Source organism: Coffea eugenioides, chromosome 5 (genome assembly GCF_003713205.1).
Source record: "Coffea eugenioides isolate CCC68of chromosome 5, Ceug_1.0, whole genome shotgun sequence".
Lineage (NCBI taxonomy): Eukaryota > Viridiplantae > Streptophyta > Magnoliopsida > Gentianales > Rubiaceae > Coffea > Coffea eugenioides.
In genome coordinates this window covers 39,337,312-39,359,831 of record NC_040039.1, presented here as the reverse complement: position 1 = coordinate 39,359,831, position 22,520 = coordinate 39,337,312, and the positions used below count along the sequence as shown (strand labels likewise).

Sequence of the window (22,520 nt, the reverse complement as noted above, 5' to 3'; positions counted from 1 at the left end):
CCGTTGATAGCCCTACATAGGTGTCACATCAGGAGGGAAATATATATATATAAACAAAAGGTAAAGAGTTGATAGATATAGTTAATATAGTTCTCAAACTGTTAAAATAAACACAACTTGTTTGATGTTCATTTTGAGGTTACAGAATCCTGCTAATACAATTTTATAAAATTTCAATAGATTATAGACTTTTTTGTACAAGATGCGTGATTTTTGTTCAAAGCTGTGTTAGTTATCTAAAGTTATCCGTGTAAATAAAATCTGCAGCATTCGTGTATAAGAACAATTGGACTTTCAACGCCAGCTTGACAGTCATATAAAGTAAAGCTGCAAATATAAAAAAAAATTGTAAAAAATTGTCTTGCAATCATTTGGTCTAAACTTTAGAACTTCTAGTATAACCTAGCAAGAATTAGGGTACGTAGAAATCACTATTGATCTTTGGGGGCAAAAAAGTTAGCAAAAGTAAGAGGAATTTGGCAGATTAAAAAAGGTGACATAGTTTAGCCTGAATATTTTAATCGACCTTTGTTTCTTAGGTCTGATTTGATAATTTAATTTAATATTTAAATTTAATAAATTTATATTTTAATATGTTTAAATGTGTTTAATAATTAAAAATAGAATATCTAAATTAATTAAATGATATTAAATTTCATAGATAAAAACTTATTCAAAATAATAAATGATAAATTATTCACTTATCACTTAATCTAAAATATATTCAAAATATTAATATTTTAAAATCTAACAATTTAATAAATTTCAAACTTTAAATTTTATCAAATAGGTTTGCAAATAGGAATCCAAAGACAAAGATAATAGTCCTAAGCCTTGAGTCTTATTTCTTGCCCAAAAATGAAGGAGTACTAGGCTTGCAATGAATTGTGATCCCATTGGACACGACACGCAAAAGTAGCTTCATAGGTCATAAATACATACCCCACGTGGAAATTACAACATTTTAAGGGAAAGATGCAGCAAAGCAGAAATTTCAATTTCAAATACAGTCCCAATGTTTTAGAGTCTCCTAAAATTAGCTTTACTCTTCCAATCTTTATAAAATTCTCCCATTTTTTTGTGTTCTTTAACGTTCATCAATTAATCGTTATTTCCACCACTCAATTCAGCTAGTAAGAATATTTGCTAATTGAGCATGAGGTTCTTTATTTGACTTTTAACCACTCCTTTTGTTCTTATGCTGAATAAGATTTGGAGTCTCCCTTAAGTGAAAAAGAGAAATAATTATTTTTTGTTAGGTTAGAAATATTTGATTTCTTTTTAAATTTACATTAGGGATCTGTTTGATAACTTTTTGATATTCACATAAGGGATCAAATATATGTCTAAGATATACAAAAACCTTTTAAAATGCATTAAATGCATATCTCTCCATTCTAAATTTAAAACTTTCAGTACATTCATAATTTATAAAATCAGCAATTATGACTTACATCATTAAAATTAAAACCTATACAAAATATGCACCTATGAGGAAGCAGTGTGGATTTAGCATCTCTAATCTTTCTTTTAGCCAAAAAAATATGGATAGCTCCTTAGTTAAAACAAATTTAATAGATGGTAACTTTACTTAGACAACCATTTTGTTAAGGACTCCACTTCTTCGCCATAAAACATATTACCAACATTTAGAGAAGTAAAGGGATTGAAAATTGGAATTTTGAGAAATCTTTACAACCATACATCTTTTAATAAGTTTTAATTTTGGGGCAGAACTTCCGAAATCCTAAACTTGACAAACTTGGGAGCAATTTAGGCAAGACAAATAATTTATTTATTTTGAATAGATACGATAGCAGATACAAATAGAGTATTTCATGTACCAGTCAATTAGAAAAAGAAATACAACTAAGTATTTTTACGAGTTAAACATAAGACATTAAAATTTCAACTTAAATAGGGATGCGCCATAACTACCATTAACCAGAACTAGAAAAGATTTTCTTTCTCGACTTAGGACAGAGATCTCTCTGTTTTAAGAGAAGATAGCAACTTTGCAGATCTCTTTCTTGGGTTTTAGATTCAAGGTTGGTAAAAACACATTTCTGCTTGATCCAATTCTAAAGAACAGGGTTGCAGAAGCCACTGGGAATAGAGGGAATTGCAAAGATGAATATATTCAGATTAGCGGGGGATATGACCCATTTGGCCAGTGTGCTTGTTTTGCTTCTTAAGATCCACACAATCAAATCCTGTGCTGGTACGAATTTTTCAACCTCCTTCCCCCGAAGCAATACCCTGCACATTTATGTGTAGAAATACGGGGGTTTCTTTTTTTTTTTTTTTGGTGTATTTCGGATTTTTTTTGTGTATATTAGCTCTAAAGTTGTGATTTTGCATTGATAAAATTGTGACTCATGGATTTTTTTTTCCTTCTGTTTTTGTTCTGATCTGGGTTTTCTCTTTCTCTGTTGGAAAGCTGTTCACGTTAAGATTTAACTAATTTCTGAGGCAATGAGGTAACTTGGGAACTGGGTTTTGGTATATTTTATGCGGGTTTGGTTTAAATGGGAAGGTAGTGGTTGATGGTAGCTTAAACACGAAGAAAGCTTGCTGGAAAAAGCTGTGATTTTTGTAATCAAGTGATTTGAGGTCAGTGAGGGTAAAGATTGTTTCTTTCTGAGATTTTAAGGTTATTTTGTGCAGTGCTTGGTAGTGGTTAGTGTATTCTTGTTGGGTATTGAGAAGGTTTCGGAGTTTAAGCTGGAAGTATGTTTTTAAGAAGGGTAGGATAACGTATTGTTTTTGGAGTTTAGACGAAAATGCGTTGGAAATAAGATTGGAACTACAAATAGCTGCTATAGGTGTAAAATGGCTAATAATTGTTTTATCTGGTGATATTTGCAATAAGGTCCTGCTGGAATTCATCTGGGGGGCTCTTGGAATTCATGAACAGCTATAAAGACACTTTAACAAGATACCAAGGTCGATATTAAATGTAAAAATGGTTTCTTTTAGGTCTAAGACAGTTTGATAGTACTTTTACTAGTTGCTAATGCATATAGCAAGCAAGTTGGGTACACGTCAATCTTTTTTTGGGGCGACTTCAGTTGTTGCTATGCTGACCTTCAAAAGTTCTGATTGCTCCTCCAACCTCCAACACACACCTGTAGACATCCTTCTCCCAATTAACCAATGCAAAGGAAGGCCACAAAAAGAAATTCGAAAAAGTCAAGAAAGATTAAAAATTTACATGTTTCATTCAACTTTTTAGTTACATTTTTTTGTGCATCTTACTTTTTGGGATGTAGTTATTTTCTAGCTTTTGTTTTTCCTATTTTTCATTTTACATCAATTATTTGCCAATCATAGAATCCTTTTTTTATTCAGTTCTCATATCACTATTTTTCTATCTCCTGAGTTCAAATTTGCCTTTTGGATTCTATACTTGTTCAGGAATGCGTCCCTTCTGAAGTTTATAGGTCATGTGGTTCCATTTTCTGCCTTGGTCCTCACTCAGTTGTCTCAAGTAGGGCTTGGAAAGAAAGTGGTTTTTGAGGAACTAATAACAAGCACAATTGTTGTTTTTGTAATGCACAAGGGGATTACTTTGCTTGATAGTTAAGTTTATCATTCTTTACAATGTGCTTCATAGACATAGTGTTAAAGAGCTGGTAAAATGCCACAGAAAAGAGTTGGTAGAATGACAAAAAACTTGTTGTAAATTGTTACCTAGAGTAATGTCTACATTTTATCAGAAAGATATGTAATGTACAGTATAAAGCAAGTTTTGATCCTTTGAAAGCTGTGAATTGGATACAGTGACTGCTATCTCTTTATTCCCTCATTTCCAGTTTTCTCGTTCTCTTCTTCCTTTGGTATTCTAAAAAGTTAGGTAGATTTTAAGTAAGGAAACATTGCATGCCAGAGCTGAGATCAGTTCAGATGTACTATATATGAGTTAGAATTTAATTGGAGTGTGTTATGGAATATTGATTTTTGTTCTCTGTTGTCAGAGAGGTCCAATCATGCCAAGAAGCAAAAGATAAACTGTGTGCAGAAGGAATTTACTATGTGGTTAGGACAAATGTACTTCTCATGAATCCATTATTGTTTAGAGAGGTAAACGTGAGATACCTGAGACTATCAAGAATTCCATTATTGCTTCAGATGAATTTTTCGCTCTTAAGTTGACGGTAAAGTTAAAACTTTAATTTTTCCAGGAACTAAGATATGCATGTGTTCTTTTTTTAATACATGGAAAGTATTGTTGTGTCGAAAAGTCAAATTAAGCCCGTTGCGTGGAACATGTCTGGGTGGAATTTGGAACTGGATCTACATGCCTGCTGCATTCCACAAGGCATTTGCAACTCTGCATTTTATGCTGCAGTTTGTTATTATCATGCTTCTTCTGGTTCCCTTATCATATATTTGCTGATTGTTGCCATCCTACAAAATGTGCAGGCATTTCTTTGAAGACCCAGGAGCTCTATGCTATTGTCTTTGCTACTCGTTACTTGGACATATTTACAGACTATATCTCCCTATACAATACCATAATGAAGTTAATATTCTTGGGAAGCTCTTTCTCAATTGTCTGGTACATGAGGCATCACAAGGTTGTCCGGAGATCTTACGATAGGGATCAGGACACTTTTCGCCATCTTTTCCTTGTGCTACCATGTTTGCTTTTGGCTCTGGTTATACATGAAAAGTTTACCTTTAAGGAGGTATTGGTGCTTCCATTTTGCCGTTAACATGTGATAATGTTAGAATTCTTGTATCCGGTGAAGATGTTTTCTTCTCGGTAACTAGACATATGTGTGTGTCTTCCACTTTCACTGTATGTCACTATATAATTTTGCTGGATATGTTACCTCAGGTAATGTGGGCCTTTTCCATATTCTTGGAAGCTGTTGCCATCCTTCCTCAGCTGGTCTTGTTGCAAAGGACAAGAAATATTGACAACCTGACTGGGCAATATGTTTTTCTCCTTGGGTAATATAGCATTCTCAAATTCCCATTTATGATAGTTAAAGCTGTACCTCTTGTTTTATCTGGAAAATTGTCGTTGTCCCTTTATATCTTTAGGTGCATCTGGTGCTGGTCAGTTGTTTCATTGAGGTTGAGCGGATTAGCTGCTATTGGTCTTGCTAAGACACAATTTTTTTTGGGGCTCTAAATTTGTTGAGAAATTCATGTGTAGATGATCTTCACTTAAATGAAGTACATACATCTAAATGTTTGTCAAACTTCTATTGCTTCTGACTTTTTATGTGCATTGCATTTATACAAATGGCCATACAGAAATGAAGTTGAGTTTTTTTTTTCTTTCTTTTTTTCCCTATGAGACGCTTTCTGATCTCTTATTTTACTTGTTGTCTTGAATGTTATCTTCTTGTTGAAGTTCAGGTTAAAACCTAGCTTATGGTCTTCTTCTGTTTCAGAGCTTATCGAAGCTTATACATTCTGAACTGGATTTACCGCTATTTCACTGAGCCCCACTATGTCCACTGGATAAGTATGTCTCTCTCTCTCCCCCGCTCTTTTTCCTGTGTTTGTCATAACATGTCCAAGCACAAGGTCTAACCATACCTTGCTTGATTGCGTTTCAGTTGGGTTTTTATGTTGCTCTGTTTATGAAAAGCTAATACCTTTCTGATGGTTAATTCCTGGCAGCTTGGGTAGCAGGGCTTGTTCAGACTGCACTTTACGCTGATTTCTTCTATTATTACTTCCAAAGGTGAAATTCCAGCTCAGGCATTTACCTGCAAGCTTGTTTGATGTTTGACAGGGAAAATAACTTAACTCTTCCTTGTGAATTGCTGCAGTTGGAAGAATAATGTAAAACTAGAGCTACCAGCTTGATGGCCTTTTTGACAAAGATGTTGGCTGCTCAAAAACTTAGTGAAGCAAACACTATTTGATGTCGAGACATTTCAATTTTGTGCTGCCTCCTCTCGTAGGGGCTAGTAGACTTGTCAAGAAGCAATAGTCCTAAAAGTTCTTTTCCCCATCTCTCTGGCTTGTCAAGTGATTGATACATCAATGTATGCAAGATAAAACCTTTATTTGTCACTTGCATGATACTTGAGGAATACTAGCACATTCTTTCTTTAATGTTCAGTTTGACAAGCATTCTGGATTCAGAATGGCTCAGTGTCCCCTCTATCCCTGCATCTGTATTCCAACTCTGATGGTAAATGCAGTTCAAACTACACACACGCACACAACAACACCCCCCCCCCCCCCGGTGGGGCAGGGCCTACAATAAAAAAGGTTTGAAATGAGTAAATGCAGTGTTGTTTTCTACAGTAAGAGAAGAGAAAAAGGAGGATGTTGGTTCTGTTATCCCCAAGTTTGATATTGTGTAAATTCGCTCGTGGCCATAACCAAACTGAGTACTCAGTACTGTTACGAGTTTCTTACACTTTAGCAATCTTGATATTTTATATCTATGTCTATCACTTGGGGTGAAACATTGCAATTGAAATCAACGCCTAGTTTGGTGGTTTGGAAGAGAGAAAGAAGCGAAAAAAAGCTGTGGTTTGGTATTATAGTAAAATCTTTTCTTGGAGTCTAGGAAGATAACGAGGCTTCTTCGCAAGTGTCTTGTTTCTTCTTCTTCAATCTATCACGCGTGAAGTTATCATTGCTGTCTTCAATCTTGAAGAACCCAAATTTCCATTTCTCTTCTTTTCTTCCTTAATGACAAGAAGCAAAATAGTTCCAAGGTGTGTTTCTTTGTGAAGTAACTAGACCTCGGAACTTTTTTTTTTTGAGGGTCCTTGGAGCCAAAATTTGTCTAATGCTAAATTAATCACAGTTGAAATTAAGTAATGAAGCTCAAGTTCGGCTTAAACTTCCTCGTGTAATTTTCACTTTGAACTTGCCCTGACTTGATGAGAAGTTTTAAATACTCTAGTGATTGTAAGCATGAACGTTTGGATCAACTTATATTGCTTGTGATTCCAATTAGATTTACATGTTTTGATTGCTTTTCATGCATTCTTACCTGCAAAAATTATTTCGGGATGCTATATAAGTAATATGTAATCTTTTATGCTTGCAAAATTTTGATTGCTTAATCTGTCCATGCATTTTTTAAAATCTTTTCGAAGGAGTTCTTAAATTTATATCTTCTGTTTATGTTCAATTTATCAGCCATCGATATATCTTGTTCAGTTTTTTTTTTCCTTTATCTTATGCAATTCTTTTGTTAGAAATTAAATATTAGGTGTTCTTAATAATTCTTAAACATTGTACAAGTGGGCATAAGCGCACTTGAATACATGTTTATCAAACAATAAATGTTCAGTTGGCTTCAAGCTTCGTATTGCACTCCTTACTTTATTATTTGAACTTGAACTCAAACTCAATTATAATTAAACCGATTTATCTTAAAACAAGTCGAGCACTAAGTAGCTCATATTCACAATGGATGATTGAGTAATCAACTCAATATATCTTAAAATCATTTGAGCATTAAGCAACTCATATTTTCAATGGATCGATTGAAAATCTATACGAAATAATCCTTACGCATTCATTCTATTAACCAAAAGAAAAAAGAGTAATGCCTTTTTTGAAGGGTTTGCAAGAGTATTTGCAGCAGTTTGAAACTCATAACTGTATTTTTTTTTTTTCGTTATGAAACAAGAAAACAGTTTTGTTGTTAACCATCCTCTTCTCAATAGAGATTTCTTTTATTTTTTTTCCGTACAATGGAGGGCTGGCGGCCCATTAGCTTAGGACAAGTCTCAGGGTAACTACCTCAACAATGTCCTTTGCCAAAATATTCCTAATCCCATCAGGTGGGTCCTACAAAATTGTAAACCTCATCTCTCCCTCAAGACCGCACTTGGCCAGATAATCTGCAACTCTAGTTCCTCTTCTTTATGTGTGTGTCAGTTTACACTCCCAACTTCTATTCAATAACTCTATAATTTTCCTGACTAAGTTTGAATGTAGCCCTTTTTTGCAGTCCTCTTTAGCCAGCATCACACTTGTAAGGGAGTCAGTTTCCACGTGCACGCTCATTATCCCTTCTTCGCAGGCCAATTCCAACCCTCAGACAATGCCCCATAACTCAGCAATTATGTTGCTTGCAATTCCCAAGTTGATGCAAAAGCCCTGTTTCCACACCCCCATTTCATCCCTTATGACACCTCCTGCTCCTGCAACTCTAGATCGACCGGTGGATGCACCTTTATCCATCCTGTCATTGGTTTCTCCAAGCATATTCCTCTCTATTCAAATGGGTTCCTGTTTCTCCCTATCTTGAGTACCTCTTGTTCCTCCTTAATCATGTTCATTAGCTTATTCTATGGCATTCTAAGTTGTTGGTAATCTCCTTCTGCATTGACTTTATTCCTGGCTGACCAGGCATAATACACTATATGTTAAAATGCAACTTGCTAGCAAATATCTTCCCTTTTTCCCAGAGTTTTGGACTTGAGGTTCCAATCTATCCATTTTACCAATGGCAGAGATACAAAAGTTTCCCATTTGTCCTTATCTACTATACTTCTCTATGTATTTTTGACAGGTCGTCAACCTGTGCAATAATAATAATAATAATGTAGAACCTAGCTACCACTAAGAGCTGTCAATAATTAATCCTAGGTACTGGAGCAGGGACTCTAGGTGTGCAATGGGTTACTTGATTCACCCTGTTCCCGAAGAGTTTGCTGAATCCGATATACCAGAATTAATTAGTTGGCAAAAATAGTAGACAGTGGCAAGTAAAGTCGTCTCCTCAGGGACTGGAGATATTTGTCTCTTCTTAAAGTCCAATTGATAAGGGGGGGGTTTTACCGGAATGAAACTAAAAACAATTAAACAATTCAACTAAAAATAAATAATTAACTAGCACGAATATAGCAGGAATTAAATCAAGAATGAATAAATTCTAGCCAAGGATGCAACTACTCAGGCACAGTCCATTTATCCGATCATTGATGCAGGAGAGGTTCACTTAATTTATTAATAGGCTAGTTATAGTCTGACGACCAATTTTTCCTTAAATTATTGATAACCAAGGTACGACCATTGATCACCCCTAACCAGAAAATACTCCTAGGTACGACCGTAGGAATTAATTTCCCAATTGCATTAATATTAGAAAAACCTAGCCCTAACCAATAACACGCTACGAGGGTTATTTAAATTAGATTGCACGTTCCCCTAATGTGTAAACACACCAGTTGCCACTAATATTAATCAATCAAACAATTACGGATTTAATTGACTAAATTGGCACGAGACTAATAAATCACATTGAACATCGGGCCCTTGACATCCAATTAATAAAATAATCCCATGAAAATACAAGCAGGCAACGTGCAAATATTAATAAATTAAGGAACGCGTGAAAACTAATTAGATCTCACAGGTTTTCGGGACTGCGCCGTCGAGTTGACCCTTGACTAGATGGAAGACTTAGCCACGCCGCATAATTAAATCATCACACGAATTAATGGATTGCAAAAGCATAGCGTTTTCTATTAAGAAGCAAGGAATAAAATGTGTTTTTCCCGTTGGGGAATTTTGTCGAACACCTGGCGTGTGTCAGAGGCCAGTCAGAAGAAGGGAAAAACTAAAACTAAACTAAAAGACTAAAACCAGAGATATCCCTCTGCTACTCTACGTTCCCTATTTAAGCCACAAAAGAAAGATAACTAAAGGCTCTCTACGTGGTCCCCACACATGTGGACAAAGTCTTCAAAATACTTCTTGCCCCAAGTCTCCTTCCGTAGCTTTCTTTTTAGAGTCCAAATGACTAGATGCCTTCCACTAGCTTGTGGTCCCCACCAATTCAAGGACCCAAGCATTGAAGCCCTTAGAAGTCTCCATATTTTCCATAAAGTCCCTCCTTTTGGTAGTTTTCTGCTTTATTCCTGAAATTAAGTCCACATACCAAATATGAGTAAATATCAGCAATTAACACAATATTTGTCAGGGATAAAAGGGGAAATTAATAATAAAATTACTAACAAATTGTACCCTATCAATTCCCCCCACACCTGAATCATGCTTGCCCTCAAGCATGAGGAAAATTTAACTCAACAATGGCTAGCTTTCACATTATCATAGCCAGCTGTGCCTATACCCAAAATCAAGGTCTAGTGACTAAGTGTCAAGACATATCTCTCACGGTTAGCTTTTAAGTCCATAGACCTGTCCAATTCATGGCTAACTCGCTTAGGAAATCCAAATAATAACTAGCAACAGTTAGTAATTAAGTCAACTGGCAACCAAAATCTCAACAATACGAACCAAGGATCGGCAGGCTAATATGATCATAAACTCACATATTCTCCACATCTGATTTTCTTTTTTTTTCTTTTCTTTTCTGTTTTGTTTCTCTTTTTTTTCATTTTTTTTTTCATTTGTTTCCGATGCTTAGCCCCGAGCTATTCAAATCTTTTGACGTGAACTCTGACATTTTTAGATGAAAGAGCCCAGTTACTCGACCTTTCGTAGCTCCCGGTCTATTTACTCATAGATATCGTCACTTTTTGACGCGAGAGCCGACACTTGTGGTGAAGACTCCCGGTTACTAGGTGGCGACACTAGCGGAGTATAGCCATACATTATTCACCAGAAAACACAAAGATACCAAATAATTACAGATCATAGCCTGCGTCATGTCCCAAATATGGAGAACTAAGGTAAACAGGAGACCAAACTACACAACAGTGCCAGCAAAATATTTATACTGCCTAAACAAGTTAGCCATAAATTGCACCACGTCGTTAAACTCAAAGTATTCACCAAGAAGGCATGCTTTTACTTGCCACTGTAACTCAACTCATAGTACAAACCACAACTAACAAGAAAAAGTGCGCTGCCAAAAATATTCACCAAGATAGAAGCAAGGGAAAGACACTCAAAAGAGATAAAGGAGCAACACCTAAACAGAAAACAAGATAAAAATAAAAAAAAAATATAATAAAGAAACGAGAACTAGCACCCAAACTGACCCCCCCACACCTAAATGACGCATTGCCCTCAATGTGAAAAGATAATAGCAGAAAAAGGGGAGGGGCAACGGTACTTCCCTGAAGGCGTCAAGACAAGGGTGGGTTAGGCGGAAACTGAGGAGGGAACCCGGCTTGCTGCATAAAAGCCGCTAGATTCTGCGCCATATTGTGAATGTTAACGTCCATGTGTTTCTGCCGAATCTCAAGCCGCTCGACTGTGTTGCGGAGCTGGTTCCATTCCTCATCCGTATGGGCGGAATGGAGGGGAACGGAGGAAGATGGACCGGGATCACCGCCTGCCGTGGAGGCACTGGCAAAGGATGAACGAGGGGGAGGGTGTAGCGGTCCCGGGGGAACAACCTCCCAACCATTGTCGCCCTCCCGAACTAAGCCCATTTTCTCTAAGCTTGGAATATCCAAAGGCTCCATTTGACAGGCTATATGCAAGTTATGGTTAGAAGTATCAAGGACATGCAAATTAATAGCCAAGTGAGTTATGTAAGACCCAAGAATCAAGGCCCGCTTCTTTTTAGGCAAAATGGACTTGAACTGAGACGCGAGCCAACACCCAAGATTAACCTTAATATTGTTTTGCATGCACCATATAAAGAAAAATTCGGGCTTAGACAGAATGCCCGAACTATCTCGCCTACCAGAGAAACTGTAAGCCAAAAAACGGTGGATATAGCGAGAGGCCGGGTCCTTCAGATAGGATCCCTTTGATAGACGAGGGTCATAGTTATCCCTGTCTACAGACATATCATCCCAAAGAAAGCGATAACGGGAGAAAAACGGCTGGACATAGTCACACGCACTCTCGGCATACTCCCTAGACTCAGCATAAGCAGGATCAATGAAACCAAAGGCCAGGTTGAAGTCGGTTATGGAATGGTGGAATTCCTGGCCCATTAAACGGAAACGAATGACATTAGGAGTGGAAACTGTGTAACCAGAGGGAAGGTCGAATTCAAATGTGGCATAGAATTCCCTAACTAATTCAACAAAGGCTGGGAGGTCAGTTATACGAGAATAGGGGCGCCACCCGATGGCCCCAATCAAATCGTGGAAGGGGACGCTAATATTGAGAAGGCCCAAGGTGGCGGGGTCCCTATATCGACAAGGAGTGATCTGTCGCTCACAACAAATAGCATATCGCTGCTTGTCGGCGGCCTTAGTGAAGTCCAAATGACCCCCAAAATGTGCAGGGTCACAGATATGGACGCCTCTTTGTCGCCCAAGACGAGCCCGCCTCCCAGAGGAGGAAGGGTCGTGCGAGGGGTCAGAGGCGGGAATGGAATGCTGGGGTGGAGGGGGCTGAGAAGTCCTAGGGGTCCTAGTCTTAGAAGAAGACCGAGGCTTCACCATGGTGACCAACAAGCAGACCAAAACACTCAAGTAGCAAATATAAGCGTCACGGGCGCCCCCAAATTCAAGTATAAGCGTCACGGGCGCCCCCAAATTCAACCAGCAATCTCAGCAATTCACCCAAACTTGGACACAAATAGTAAACAAAAGGCTAGCTGTTCAACAAATAGTAGAAAATACCCCCTCTTGGCAGCAGTTAAACTCAGATTTGTCCAAACAGGTCCCCCCGAAGATCACTAAATCACCCCCTGCTTTATCCAACCACTCAATCACAGGGTGGACCCACTCACAAATGCCCAGAACACAGATTATCAGATGTTTAACAACTACCCTCACCAGTACCACTGGTGAGTATAGAGGGAGAAATTAAATCAAACAACCAACCTAGTGAGCAAAACCGATTTGAACACCCAAGTAGCGCCAAAAATGAGCGAAAATTGAATCCAGAAGCAATTGGCTGCAGTCTAACTCAACTATAATTATCAGCAAATCTCCCACAGATGGCAGCAATTACCCCCAATTGAGTCCCAAAATTTACCCAAGAAAATGCCCACAACAACCCCCTCTGTTACCCAGCAAGAAACCCAACCAAATTGCCGAGGTTGAAACTAAATAGGGAAGGAATTTATAATACCTCCACCTGTCTCAATTGGACAGGTGGTGATGTGCGTGCCCGCGGAACTGGTGAGCAAGGAGGCGGCGCTCCGTCGGCTGGAGTTGCCTGGGGGTTGCGCGCGCGCGGTGGAGCTGGCCGTGGGCTGTGGCCGGCGCACTGGTGAGGAGCAGGCAGCAACGGCAGCGGCGTGCGCGGCTGCGGATCGCGGCTGGAAACAGAGCTGGAGTGGCGCTGGTGGTGCCGCACGGCAGTGGAGCAGATGCGCGCGCAGCAGCGCCCGTCGGCGAGGCCTGGGGTTGTGCGCGCGTGGGCTCTCCCGGGGCTGGTGCAGGCGCGGCGCGCTGGTGGTAGCAGCAGGCGGCGCCCAGGCCTTGGCCACGAGCTGTGGCTGCGCGAGTTGCGGCGTCTGGGCAATGGTGACCGTGAGCTCAGGAGCTGCGCGCGGTGGCTCTGGTTACGGACGAAGCTGGAGGACAGCTGGTGGATGCGCGCGCTGGCAGCCGGCGCTGGTGGCCTGGGCCTGCGGCTTGCGATGGTGGCTTGAAGGAGGAGCTGGCGACAGCGGCGGCGCGCTGAAGCTGGTAACGGTGGTCGCGGAGCTCGGTCAGGCGGCGTGCGATGGAGCTTGGAGGCTGCGGCTGCTTTGGTTGAAGAAACAAGAGAAAGGGAAAAGCAGCGGGGAAGAAGAAAAAGAAAAGAAAGAAAGAAGAAAAGAAGAAAAGAAAGAAAAGAAGAAAAGAAGAAAAAGAAAGAAAAAGCGTTTCTGTTGTTTTTTTTTTTTTTTTTTTTTTTTTTTTTTCTAAAAAAAAGTCGTCAAACACCGCGTGGGCACGCCAAGATCGGTCTTCGTCCTCTGATCTCAGGAGACACCAACACCGCGTGGGCACGCCAAGATCGGTCTTCCTGATTGCAGTGAAGAAAATATTAATACAGATACTACCCAACGAGTAAATGACCCAATGCTAAAGAAGAACAACTAGAAATAACAAAACTAATATTCGGGTTGCCTCCCAAACTAGCGCCTTTCTTTAGTGTCTTTGGCTAGACATCGCCCATAATTTGCTTAAACCAAGCAAATTGGGTCCTCCAAATGCATCATCTCTACCCGCTCAACTGGAACCTCATCATAATATGGCTTGAGGCGATGACCATTCACCACAAATTTCTTCTCCGTCTTTAGACTCTGGATTTCCACTGCACCATAATCAAAGACATTAGTTACAACAAAGGGACCAATCCAACGAGAGCGTAGCTTACCTGGAAATAACTTCAATTTAGAGTGATACAGTAGAACTTTTTGTCCACATTCAAACGTCTTCCTAGAGATCTGTTGGTCATGAAAAATCTTGTTTTTCTCCTTATAAATCACAGCATTCTCGTAGGCTTCATTGCGAATCTCCTCTAATTCTTGTAACTGTAGCTTCCTTTGAATTCCGCCCTCTTCGATATCCATGTTGCATTGCTTGACCGCCCAAAATGCTCTATGCTCGAACTCGACAGGGAGGTGGCATGGCTTCCCAAATACCAAACGGTAAGGGGACATGCCGATTGGCGTCTTGTACGCCGTTCTATATGCCCACAAGGCATCGTCAAGTCTTATACTCCAATCCTTCCTGTCGGGTCGAACCATCTTTTCCAAAATTGACTTGATCTCCCGGTTCGATGCTTCCGCCTGACCGTTTGTCTGCGGGTGGTAAGACGTGGAGACTTTGTGCAAGACACCGTACCTCCTAAAAAGTGCAGCAATTGTCTTGTTGCAGAAATGGGTACCCCGATCACTTACAATTGCTCGCGGCATCCCAAATCGGACAAAGATATTGGACTTGACGAATTCTGCAACTACTTTGGAATCATTAGTACGGGTGGCCTTTGCTTCCACCCATTTCGAGACATAGTCTACAGCAAGCAATATATATAAAAAACCAAAAGATGAAGGAAAAGGGCCCATAAAGTCAATACCCCAAACATCAAAAATCTCAACAAAAATCATTGGGGTCTGGGTCATTTGATCCCTTCGAGAAATATTACCTACTCGTTGACACTTATCACATGATTTACAAAATAGGTAGGTATCCTTAAAGAGGGTCGGCCAATAAAATCCACTCTCTAAAACCTTACGAGCAGTTCTCTTTGGTCCAAAGTGACCTCCACATGCAAAAGAGTGACAATAAGCTAAAATAGACTGGAATTCATTTTCACTCACACATCTGCGAATGATTTGGTCGGCACCACGTTTCCAGAGGTAAGGGTCATCCCAGATGTAAGATTTTGCTTCACTCCTTAACTTATCCCTTTTTGCCTTAGGCCATCCTGCAGGAAACTTGTCAGTAACTAGAAAATTAACAATATCTGCATACCAGGGCAAAATTAAATTAGCAGAAAATAAGTGCTCGTCAGGGAAGGTTTCTCTCAACGGGATATCGTCCTTGGTGACTTGTACCCGACTCAAGTGATCTGCTACCAAATTCTCTGCCCCTTTCTTATCTCTGATCTCCAAGTCAAACTCCTGTAGCAACAATATCCACCTTATCAGTCGCGGTTTTGCCTCTTTCTTGGTCAACAGATACCGCAGGGCTGCATGATCAGAGAAAATAATAACTTTAGCACCAAGTAAATAGGAACGAAATTTTTCTAAAGCAAAAACTACAGCTAGGAGCTCTTTCTCGGTGGTCGAATAGTTCAATTGGGCTCCGTTCAAGGCTCGAGATGCGTAGTATATAGCGTGGGCTGCCTTTCCCACTCTTTGACCTAGTACCGCACCCACTGCGTAATCGCTGGCGTCACACATGATTTCAAATGGGAGATTCCAGTCAGGGGGTTGGATGACAGGTGGCGAAGTGAGTAATTTTTTCAACTTCTCGAACGCTTCTTCGCATTTCTCGTCGAATTCAAAACTGACATCCTTTTGTAAAAGCCTGAAAAGTGGTGCCCCGATCTTTGAGAAATCCTTGATAAATCTGCGATAGAAACCTGCATGCCCTAGAAAAGAACGAACTTCCCGTACAGTTACGGGGTAAGGTAAAGCAGATATCACATCTATTTTAGCTTTATCAACTTCAATTCCTCTAGATGACACTACATGTCCTAGAACTATCCCGTGCTCAACCATGAAGTGACATTTTTCCCAATTTAGCACCAGGTTAGTCTCAATGCATCTTTTTAAAATCAATGTCAGGTTATCTAAGCAATCGTCAAAGCTATCACCATAGACACTGAAGTCATCCATGAATACCTCAATTATTCTCTCTACATACTCAGAAAAAATGCTAATCATGCACCTCTGGAATGTTGCAGGGGCATTACACAATCCAAAAGGCATTCTTCGATAGGCAAAAGTGCCAAAGGGGCAAGTGAAAGTTGTTTTCTCTTGATCCTCTGGCGCAATTGCTATCTGAAAATAACCAGAGAAACCATCTAAAAAACAATAATAGGCACGACAGGCTAACCTTTCAACCATTTGATCAATGAATGGAAGGGGAAAATGATCCTTCTTGGTCACTGCGTTCAATTTACGGTAATCGATGCACTGGCGCCAACCCGTAGGCTTTCGAATTGGAACAAGGTCCCCTTCATGATTTTCTTCCGCAGTTACCCCTGCTTTCTTTGGCACCACTTGGACCGGACTTACCCATGGGCTGTCTGAGATAGAGAAAATAATTCCTACGTCCAGAAGCTTGATTACCTCTTTCTTGACCACTTCCATCATGATGGGGTTCAATCTCCTTTGTGGTTGTCTTATCGGCCTAGCATCCTCTTCCAAGCGAATTCGATGCATGCACACAGACGGGCTTATACCCTTGATATCTGCAATTGTCCAACCTATAGCTTCCTTATGCTCCCTTAGAACGCGTAGCAGCTTATCCTCCTCCGTGGGTGATAATTTGGATGATATTATCACTGGTAACGTCTCTTTTTCACCTAGAAAGGCATACTTTAAATGCTCGGGCAGAGGCTTCAACTCCACTTCAGGTGCCTGCACGATAGAAGGTAATAGCTTTAGGTGTGGTTCAGGCACAAATATAGGAGCAACATCATACCTTAGAGGACTTTGGCCTAGTGAATGCAAGGCTCCAACCATTCTTTGCAAATTGATGTCTAACTCCATTTCGCATGCTGCTTCCAGATCCAAATGCTTGGTGATTGCTACCTCCAATTCATCCCTGCCATCAATCTCAAATACTTCTTGCACCAAAGGGTCAATTATACTCACAGCAAAAACAGCATTAGAATGACACGGATATTTCATGGCCTCAAATATACTGAAATGAACTATTTCTCCATCAAATTCCATCGTTAGGGTGCCCTTACTAACATCAATTTTTGTACGAGCCGTGCTCAAGAAGGGCCTCCCCAACAAAATTGGTGATGGATTTGGAGAACGTTCATCACCCATATCAAGAATATAAAAATCAGCAGGGAACACTAAATTGTTCACTTGTACTAACACATCTTCTATCACCCCATCAGGATAAGCATTAGTCCTATCAGCCAATTGAATTATAATGCCAGTTTCTTTTAAGGGGCCCAAATTCAGAGAAGCATATATAGCCTTGGGCATCACATTTATAGAGGCTCCTAAGTCTAACATGGCATTCCTAATGCTAGTGTTCCCTATTTTACAAGGAATAGTGAACATACCCGGGTCTCCGCACTTTGGTGGAAGTTTTCTTTGAAGCACTGCAGATACGTTCTCTCCCACGATTATCCTTTCATCTCCCCTCAATTTCTTCCTATTGATGCATAGGTCCTTCAAAAATTTGGCATACCGGGGTACTTGCTTAATTGCGTCAAGTAAAGGGATATTTATCTCCACCTTCCTAAACATCTCCAAAATTTCCTTTTCCTTGTCTTGCTTTTTAGGCCTTTCCAACCTGCTAGGAAAAGGTGGTGGGTTAGGCTTAACTGGACCCACTGGGTTACGTAGTACCTCTTCATTTGTGCCAGGAGTTCCTTCTTCCTCAAGCTCCTTCTCAATACGGTCCTCATTCTTGTCCTTCGGAGCCACTGGTGCTGGACCTTCAACCTCTTTCCCACTCCTGAGGGTCATTGCACTTACATTCTTGGGATTCACCTCAGGTTGGGATGGAAGTTTTCCCTTCCCCTGGGAGTCTAGTCGGTTGACAATTGAGGCTAATTGACTCATCTGATTTTCCAAATTTTGCATACGTGCTTTCATCTCTTGATTGTTGGCCTCAGTGTCCTGTTGAAATTTCATAGTATTAGAGGCTATGGTTTTAACCATGTCTTCTAGGGACATACCTGAGGTAGAGGAGGGTTGATTCCTTGTTTGATATTGTTGCTGGAAGCCCTGCTGTCTATTGGGGATGAAATTTTGTTGCTTATTTCCCCCATAGCTTAGATTTGGATGATCCCTCCAACCCGGATTGTATGAGTTGGAATAGGGGTCATACTGTCTACGTGGCATGGGCATGTTACCAGCCATATTTGCTTGCTCAATTCCCTCTTCATGTAACTGTGGGCACGAGTCAGTGGTATGACCAATATTCGTGCAAATCCCACACACTTTGGCCTGCTGTGCATTTCCTACAGCTATCTGTCGAACAAATGAGGTTAATTCCGATAACTGCTGTTCAATGGAAGATGAACTTACCTCATTGACCTTTCTCGTAGGAACATCTGCTCTCGTACCAAACTGCTGGCAATTCTCTGCCATTCGCTCGATTAAGTCCCATGCCTCCTGGGTAGTCTTATTCACCAGTGCACCACCACTTGCTGCATCAATGATATTTCTATCGTTCATCAGTAATCCCTCGTAGAAGTACTGAATCAGCAGTTGATCACTTATTTGGTGATGCGGGCATCGGGTACGCAGCCTGGTGAACCTCTCCCAATATTCGTATAAGGATTCTCCGTGAAATTGCTTGATGCCACATATTTCTTTTCGCAAACTAGCAGCTCTGGATGCAGGGAAATATTTTTCAAAAAATTTTTTCTGCATCTCTGGCCACGTGGTGATAATGCCTGCAGGTAGACAGTATAACCAGTCCTTTGCCGAATCCTTGAGAGAGAAAGGGAAGGCCCTTAATTTAATTTGTTCATCAGTTACTCCCGAAGGTTTCATACTCGAACACACCACATCAAATTCCTGCATGTGTTTGTGGGGTTCCTCTCCTGGCAGACCATGAAAAACAGGCAACAAATGTATTAAACCAGGTTTTAATTCAAAAGCTGCATTCTCACTAAGGCGAGGAAAAGTTATGCAAAGAGGTTGTTGGGTCAAGTTTGGAGCAGCCAACTCCCTTAATGTTTGTGTGTTTGCCATGTCGACGCTCTCTTGGCAAAAATCACTTGAAGTGTCACCAAACGAATCTGCTAGTTCAACTTCGGGCTCAGGTCTCTGAGATGTAGCCCTGGAGTGCTCCTCTCTGAGCTGTCTGGTTTCTTTCCTTGTTCTACGCGCGGTTTTCTCTACTTCAGGGTCAAAAATCAATTCACCTGCACGAGAGGACCTAGGCATACACTAGAAAAGTACCAAAAAATTAGAGCAAAAAATGAAAATTAAAAAGAAACAAATAATAACGCCAGTCCCCGGCAACGGCGCCAAAAATTGACAGGTCGTCAACCTGTGCAATAATAATAATAATAATGTAGAACCTAGCTACCACTAAGAGCTGTCAATAATTAATCCTAGGTACTGGAGCAGGGACTCTAGGTGTGCAATGGGTTACTTGATTCACCCTGTTCCCGAAGAGTTTGCTGAATCCGATATACCAGAATTAATTAGTTGGCAAAAATAGTAGACAGTGGCAAGTAAAGTCGTCTCCTCAGGGACTGGAGATATTTGTCTCTTCTTAAAGTCCAATTGATAAGGGGGGGGTTTTACCGGAATGAAACTAAAAATAATTAAACAATTCAACTAAAAATAAATAATTAACTAGCACGAATATAGCAGGAATTAAATCAAGAATAAATAAATTCTAGCCAAGGATGCAACTATTCAGGCACAGTCCATTTATCCGATCATTGATGCAGGAGAGGTTCACTTAATTTATTAATAGGCTAGTTATAGTCTGACGACCAATTTTTCCTTAAATTATTGATAACCAAGGTACGACCATTGATCACCCCTAACCAGAAAATACTCCTAGGTACGACCGTAGGAATTAATTTCCCAATTGCATTAATATTAGAAAAACCTAGCCCTAACCAATAACACGCTACGAGGGTTATTTAAATTAGATTGCACGTTCCCCTAATGTGTAAACACACCAGTTGCCACTAATATTAATCAATCAAACAATTACGGATTTAATTGACTAAATTGGCACGAGACTAATAAATCACATTGAACATCGGGCCCTTGACATCCAATTAATAAAATAATCCCATGAAAATACAAGCAGGCAACGTGCAAATATTAATAAATTAAGGAACGCGTGAAAACTAATTAGATCTCACAGGTTTTCGGGACTGCGCCGTCGAGTTGACCCTTGACTAGATGGAAGACTTAGCCACGCCGCATAATTAAATCATCACACGAATTAATGGATTGCAAAAGCATAGCGTTTTCTATTAAGAAGCAAGGAATAAAATGTGTTTTTCCCGTTGGGAAATTTTGTCGAACACCTGGCGTGTGTCAGAGGCCAGTCAGAAGAAGGGAAAAACTAAAACTAAACTAAAAGACTAAAACCAGAGATATCCCTCTGCTACTCTACGTTCCCTATTTAAGCCACAAAAGAAAGATAACTAAAGGCTCTCTACGTGGTCCCCACACATGTGGACAAAGTCTTCAAAATACTTCTTGCCCCAAGTCTCCTTCCGTAGCTTTCTTTTTAGAGTCCAAATGACTAGATGCCTTCCACTAGCTTGTGGTCCCCACCAATTCAAGGACCCAAGCATTGAAGCCCTTAGAAGTCTCCATATTTTCCATAAAGTCCCTCCTTTTGGTAGTTTTCTGCTTTATTCCTGAAATTAAGTCCACATACCAAATATGAGTAAATATCAGCAATTAACACAATATTTGTCAGGGATAAAAGGGGAAATTAATAATAAAATTACTAACAAATTGTACCCTATCAAGATCTCTCATTTTGACACTCTTGCATCTCCTCATCACTAGTCAAGCCAATTGCACTCTCATTTTCTTCAAAATCAATAATGGTTTTCGAGGGCAATTCTTCAATTTGAGAAGCCAATCGATTTATTCTGGATGTCAATAGACATATTTGATCTGCCAGATTACTCATTGCATCCATCATCATCCCATTTCTCATTTGTGTCTCCTGTTGGAATTGATATGTATTAGTAGCTATTGATTCAACTATTTTTTCAAGAGACATACCTGACATAGATGATGATTCTTGAGACTCATACTGCTGAAAATTCATTGGCTGCTGAAAATTCATTGGCCCTGTTGTATAATTATAATTGGAGTTATCCCACCATCCTTGATCATACCCGTTTGGATTAGGGTTATACCACGTTTGAGACCAGGGTGAAAAATCTCCATAATTATTGAGTGGGACACTCAGATTATTTTGATATTCGGGGCACATACCGGTTGAATGATCCCTGGCATAACAAATTTTACAGGTTGCAGCAGCCATTCTTTCTCTAATAGAGTTTAGTGCCTCTGAATATGCAAACTTAGCAAAAAAACAAGCCTCATTGCCTTCTCTGGAAACAAAATCCAGTCTATCACCAAAATACGGAGTGTTAGCAGCCATAAACTAGTAAAGAAAAAAAAGGAAAAAAAAATAAGAGGGAAAAAATATGGAAATGAAAATAAAATGAACTCAAAAAGAAACAAATTAAACAGGCATCAGTCCCCGGCAACGGCGCCAAAAATTGACAGGTGCCGAACCTGTGCAATAATAATAAATAAAACCTAATTACCACTTAAAACAGCCAATAATCAATTCGAGTACTGGCGCAGGGACTCTAGGTGTGCAATGGGTTATTTGATTCACCCTGTTCCCGAAGAGTTTGCTTAATCCGATATACCTGAATTAATTATTTAACTGAATTTCCTAACTAGTAGACAGTGGTAAGCAGAGTCGTCTCCTCAGGGACTAGCAAGATATTTTGTTTCTTTTCAAATCAAGATTAATGGGAGGGGGTTTTGGTATCAAATGCCAACTAAACAAATTAAATGCAGAAAATAATTAATTAAAAGAAATAACTAAGAGAAACTCTAGCCAAGGGTATACTTCAGAAATAATTCATGCAACTGATCATCGATTCAAGGTAATTCCAACATTTATTGATAGATTAGTTATAGTTGCCATACACGCGATAAACAATCAACCTTCCCTTAATTCATTGATAGCTAAGGTACGACCGTTAGCTATTTCTCTAACCCAAAAACAACCCCAGGTACGATCGTAGGATTTAATTCCCTAATTGCATGAATAATTAGAAGAGCCTAATTCTAACCAATCAACACGCTACGAGGGTCTCTTTAAGTTAGTCTGTCTATCTCCCTGACACAAACCCAATCATGCCAGTTGCCACCAATTTAGAATAATTAAACAATTACGGATTTAACTACCCTAATTGGCTTCAGGTTATTGAATTAATCTAGAATCCGGGCCCTGGATAATCGAATAATAAAACAACCATATGAACATAAA

At 39.8% G+C, this 22,520-nt stretch overlaps 2 protein-coding genes across 3 annotated transcripts in view; one reads left to right on the top strand and one right to left on the bottom strand.

Moving 5' to 3' along the window:
• The first annotated feature begins 1,927 nt into the window (after nt 1–1,927).
• On the top strand, nt 1,928–6,120 carry LOC113770523 (ER lumen protein-retaining receptor). Of its 2 annotated transcripts, none has more exons than XM_027315001.1 (6): nt 1,928–2,221; nt 4,426–4,691; nt 4,844–4,959; nt 5,409–5,482; nt 5,641–5,704; nt 5,793–6,120. In XM_027315001.1, exons 1-6 carry the CDS (start codon nt 2,131–2,133, stop codon nt 5,827–5,829), a joined length of 648 nt encoding a protein of 215 aa, XP_027170802.1. In that variant the 5' UTR covers nt 1,928–2,130; the 3' UTR covers nt 5,830–6,120. The 2 variants fall into 2 exon arrangements, with proteins under 2 accessions (XP_027170802.1, XP_027170803.1); XM_027315002.1 differs by lacking the exon at nt 1,928–2,221 and adding an exon at nt 3,991–4,083.
• Nucleotides 6,121–13,990: 7,870 nt separating this feature from the next.
• LOC113771614 overlaps nt 13,991–22,520 on the bottom strand; it is a 91,790-nt gene continuing 83,260 nt past the window's right edge. Inside the window, exons 4-5 of the mRNA XM_027316187.1 lie at nt 14,185–16,341; nt 13,991–14,121 (exon numbers count right to left, since the gene is read on the bottom strand). Of these exons, the coding sequence (XP_027171988.1) occupies nt 13,991–14,121; nt 14,185–16,341 (2,288 nt within the window). The remainder of the gene's footprint in view (nt 14,122–14,184; nt 16,342–22,520) is intronic.

Bases quoted from the DNA above. Each gene is read 5' to 3' on its own strand.
- LOC113770523 (XM_027315001.1), top strand. From the start codon at position 2,131: ATGAATATATTCAGATTAGCGGGGGATATGACCCATTTGGCCAGTGTG. The intron at 4,692-4,843 runs GTATTGGTGCTT...ATGTTACCTCAG, and splicing joins AAAAGTTTACCTTTAAGGAG to GTAATGTGGGCCTTTTCCAT. The intron at 5,483-5,640 runs GTATGTCTCTCT...AATTCCTGGCAG, and splicing joins CCACTATGTCCACTGGATAA to CTTGGGTAGCAGGGCTTGTT.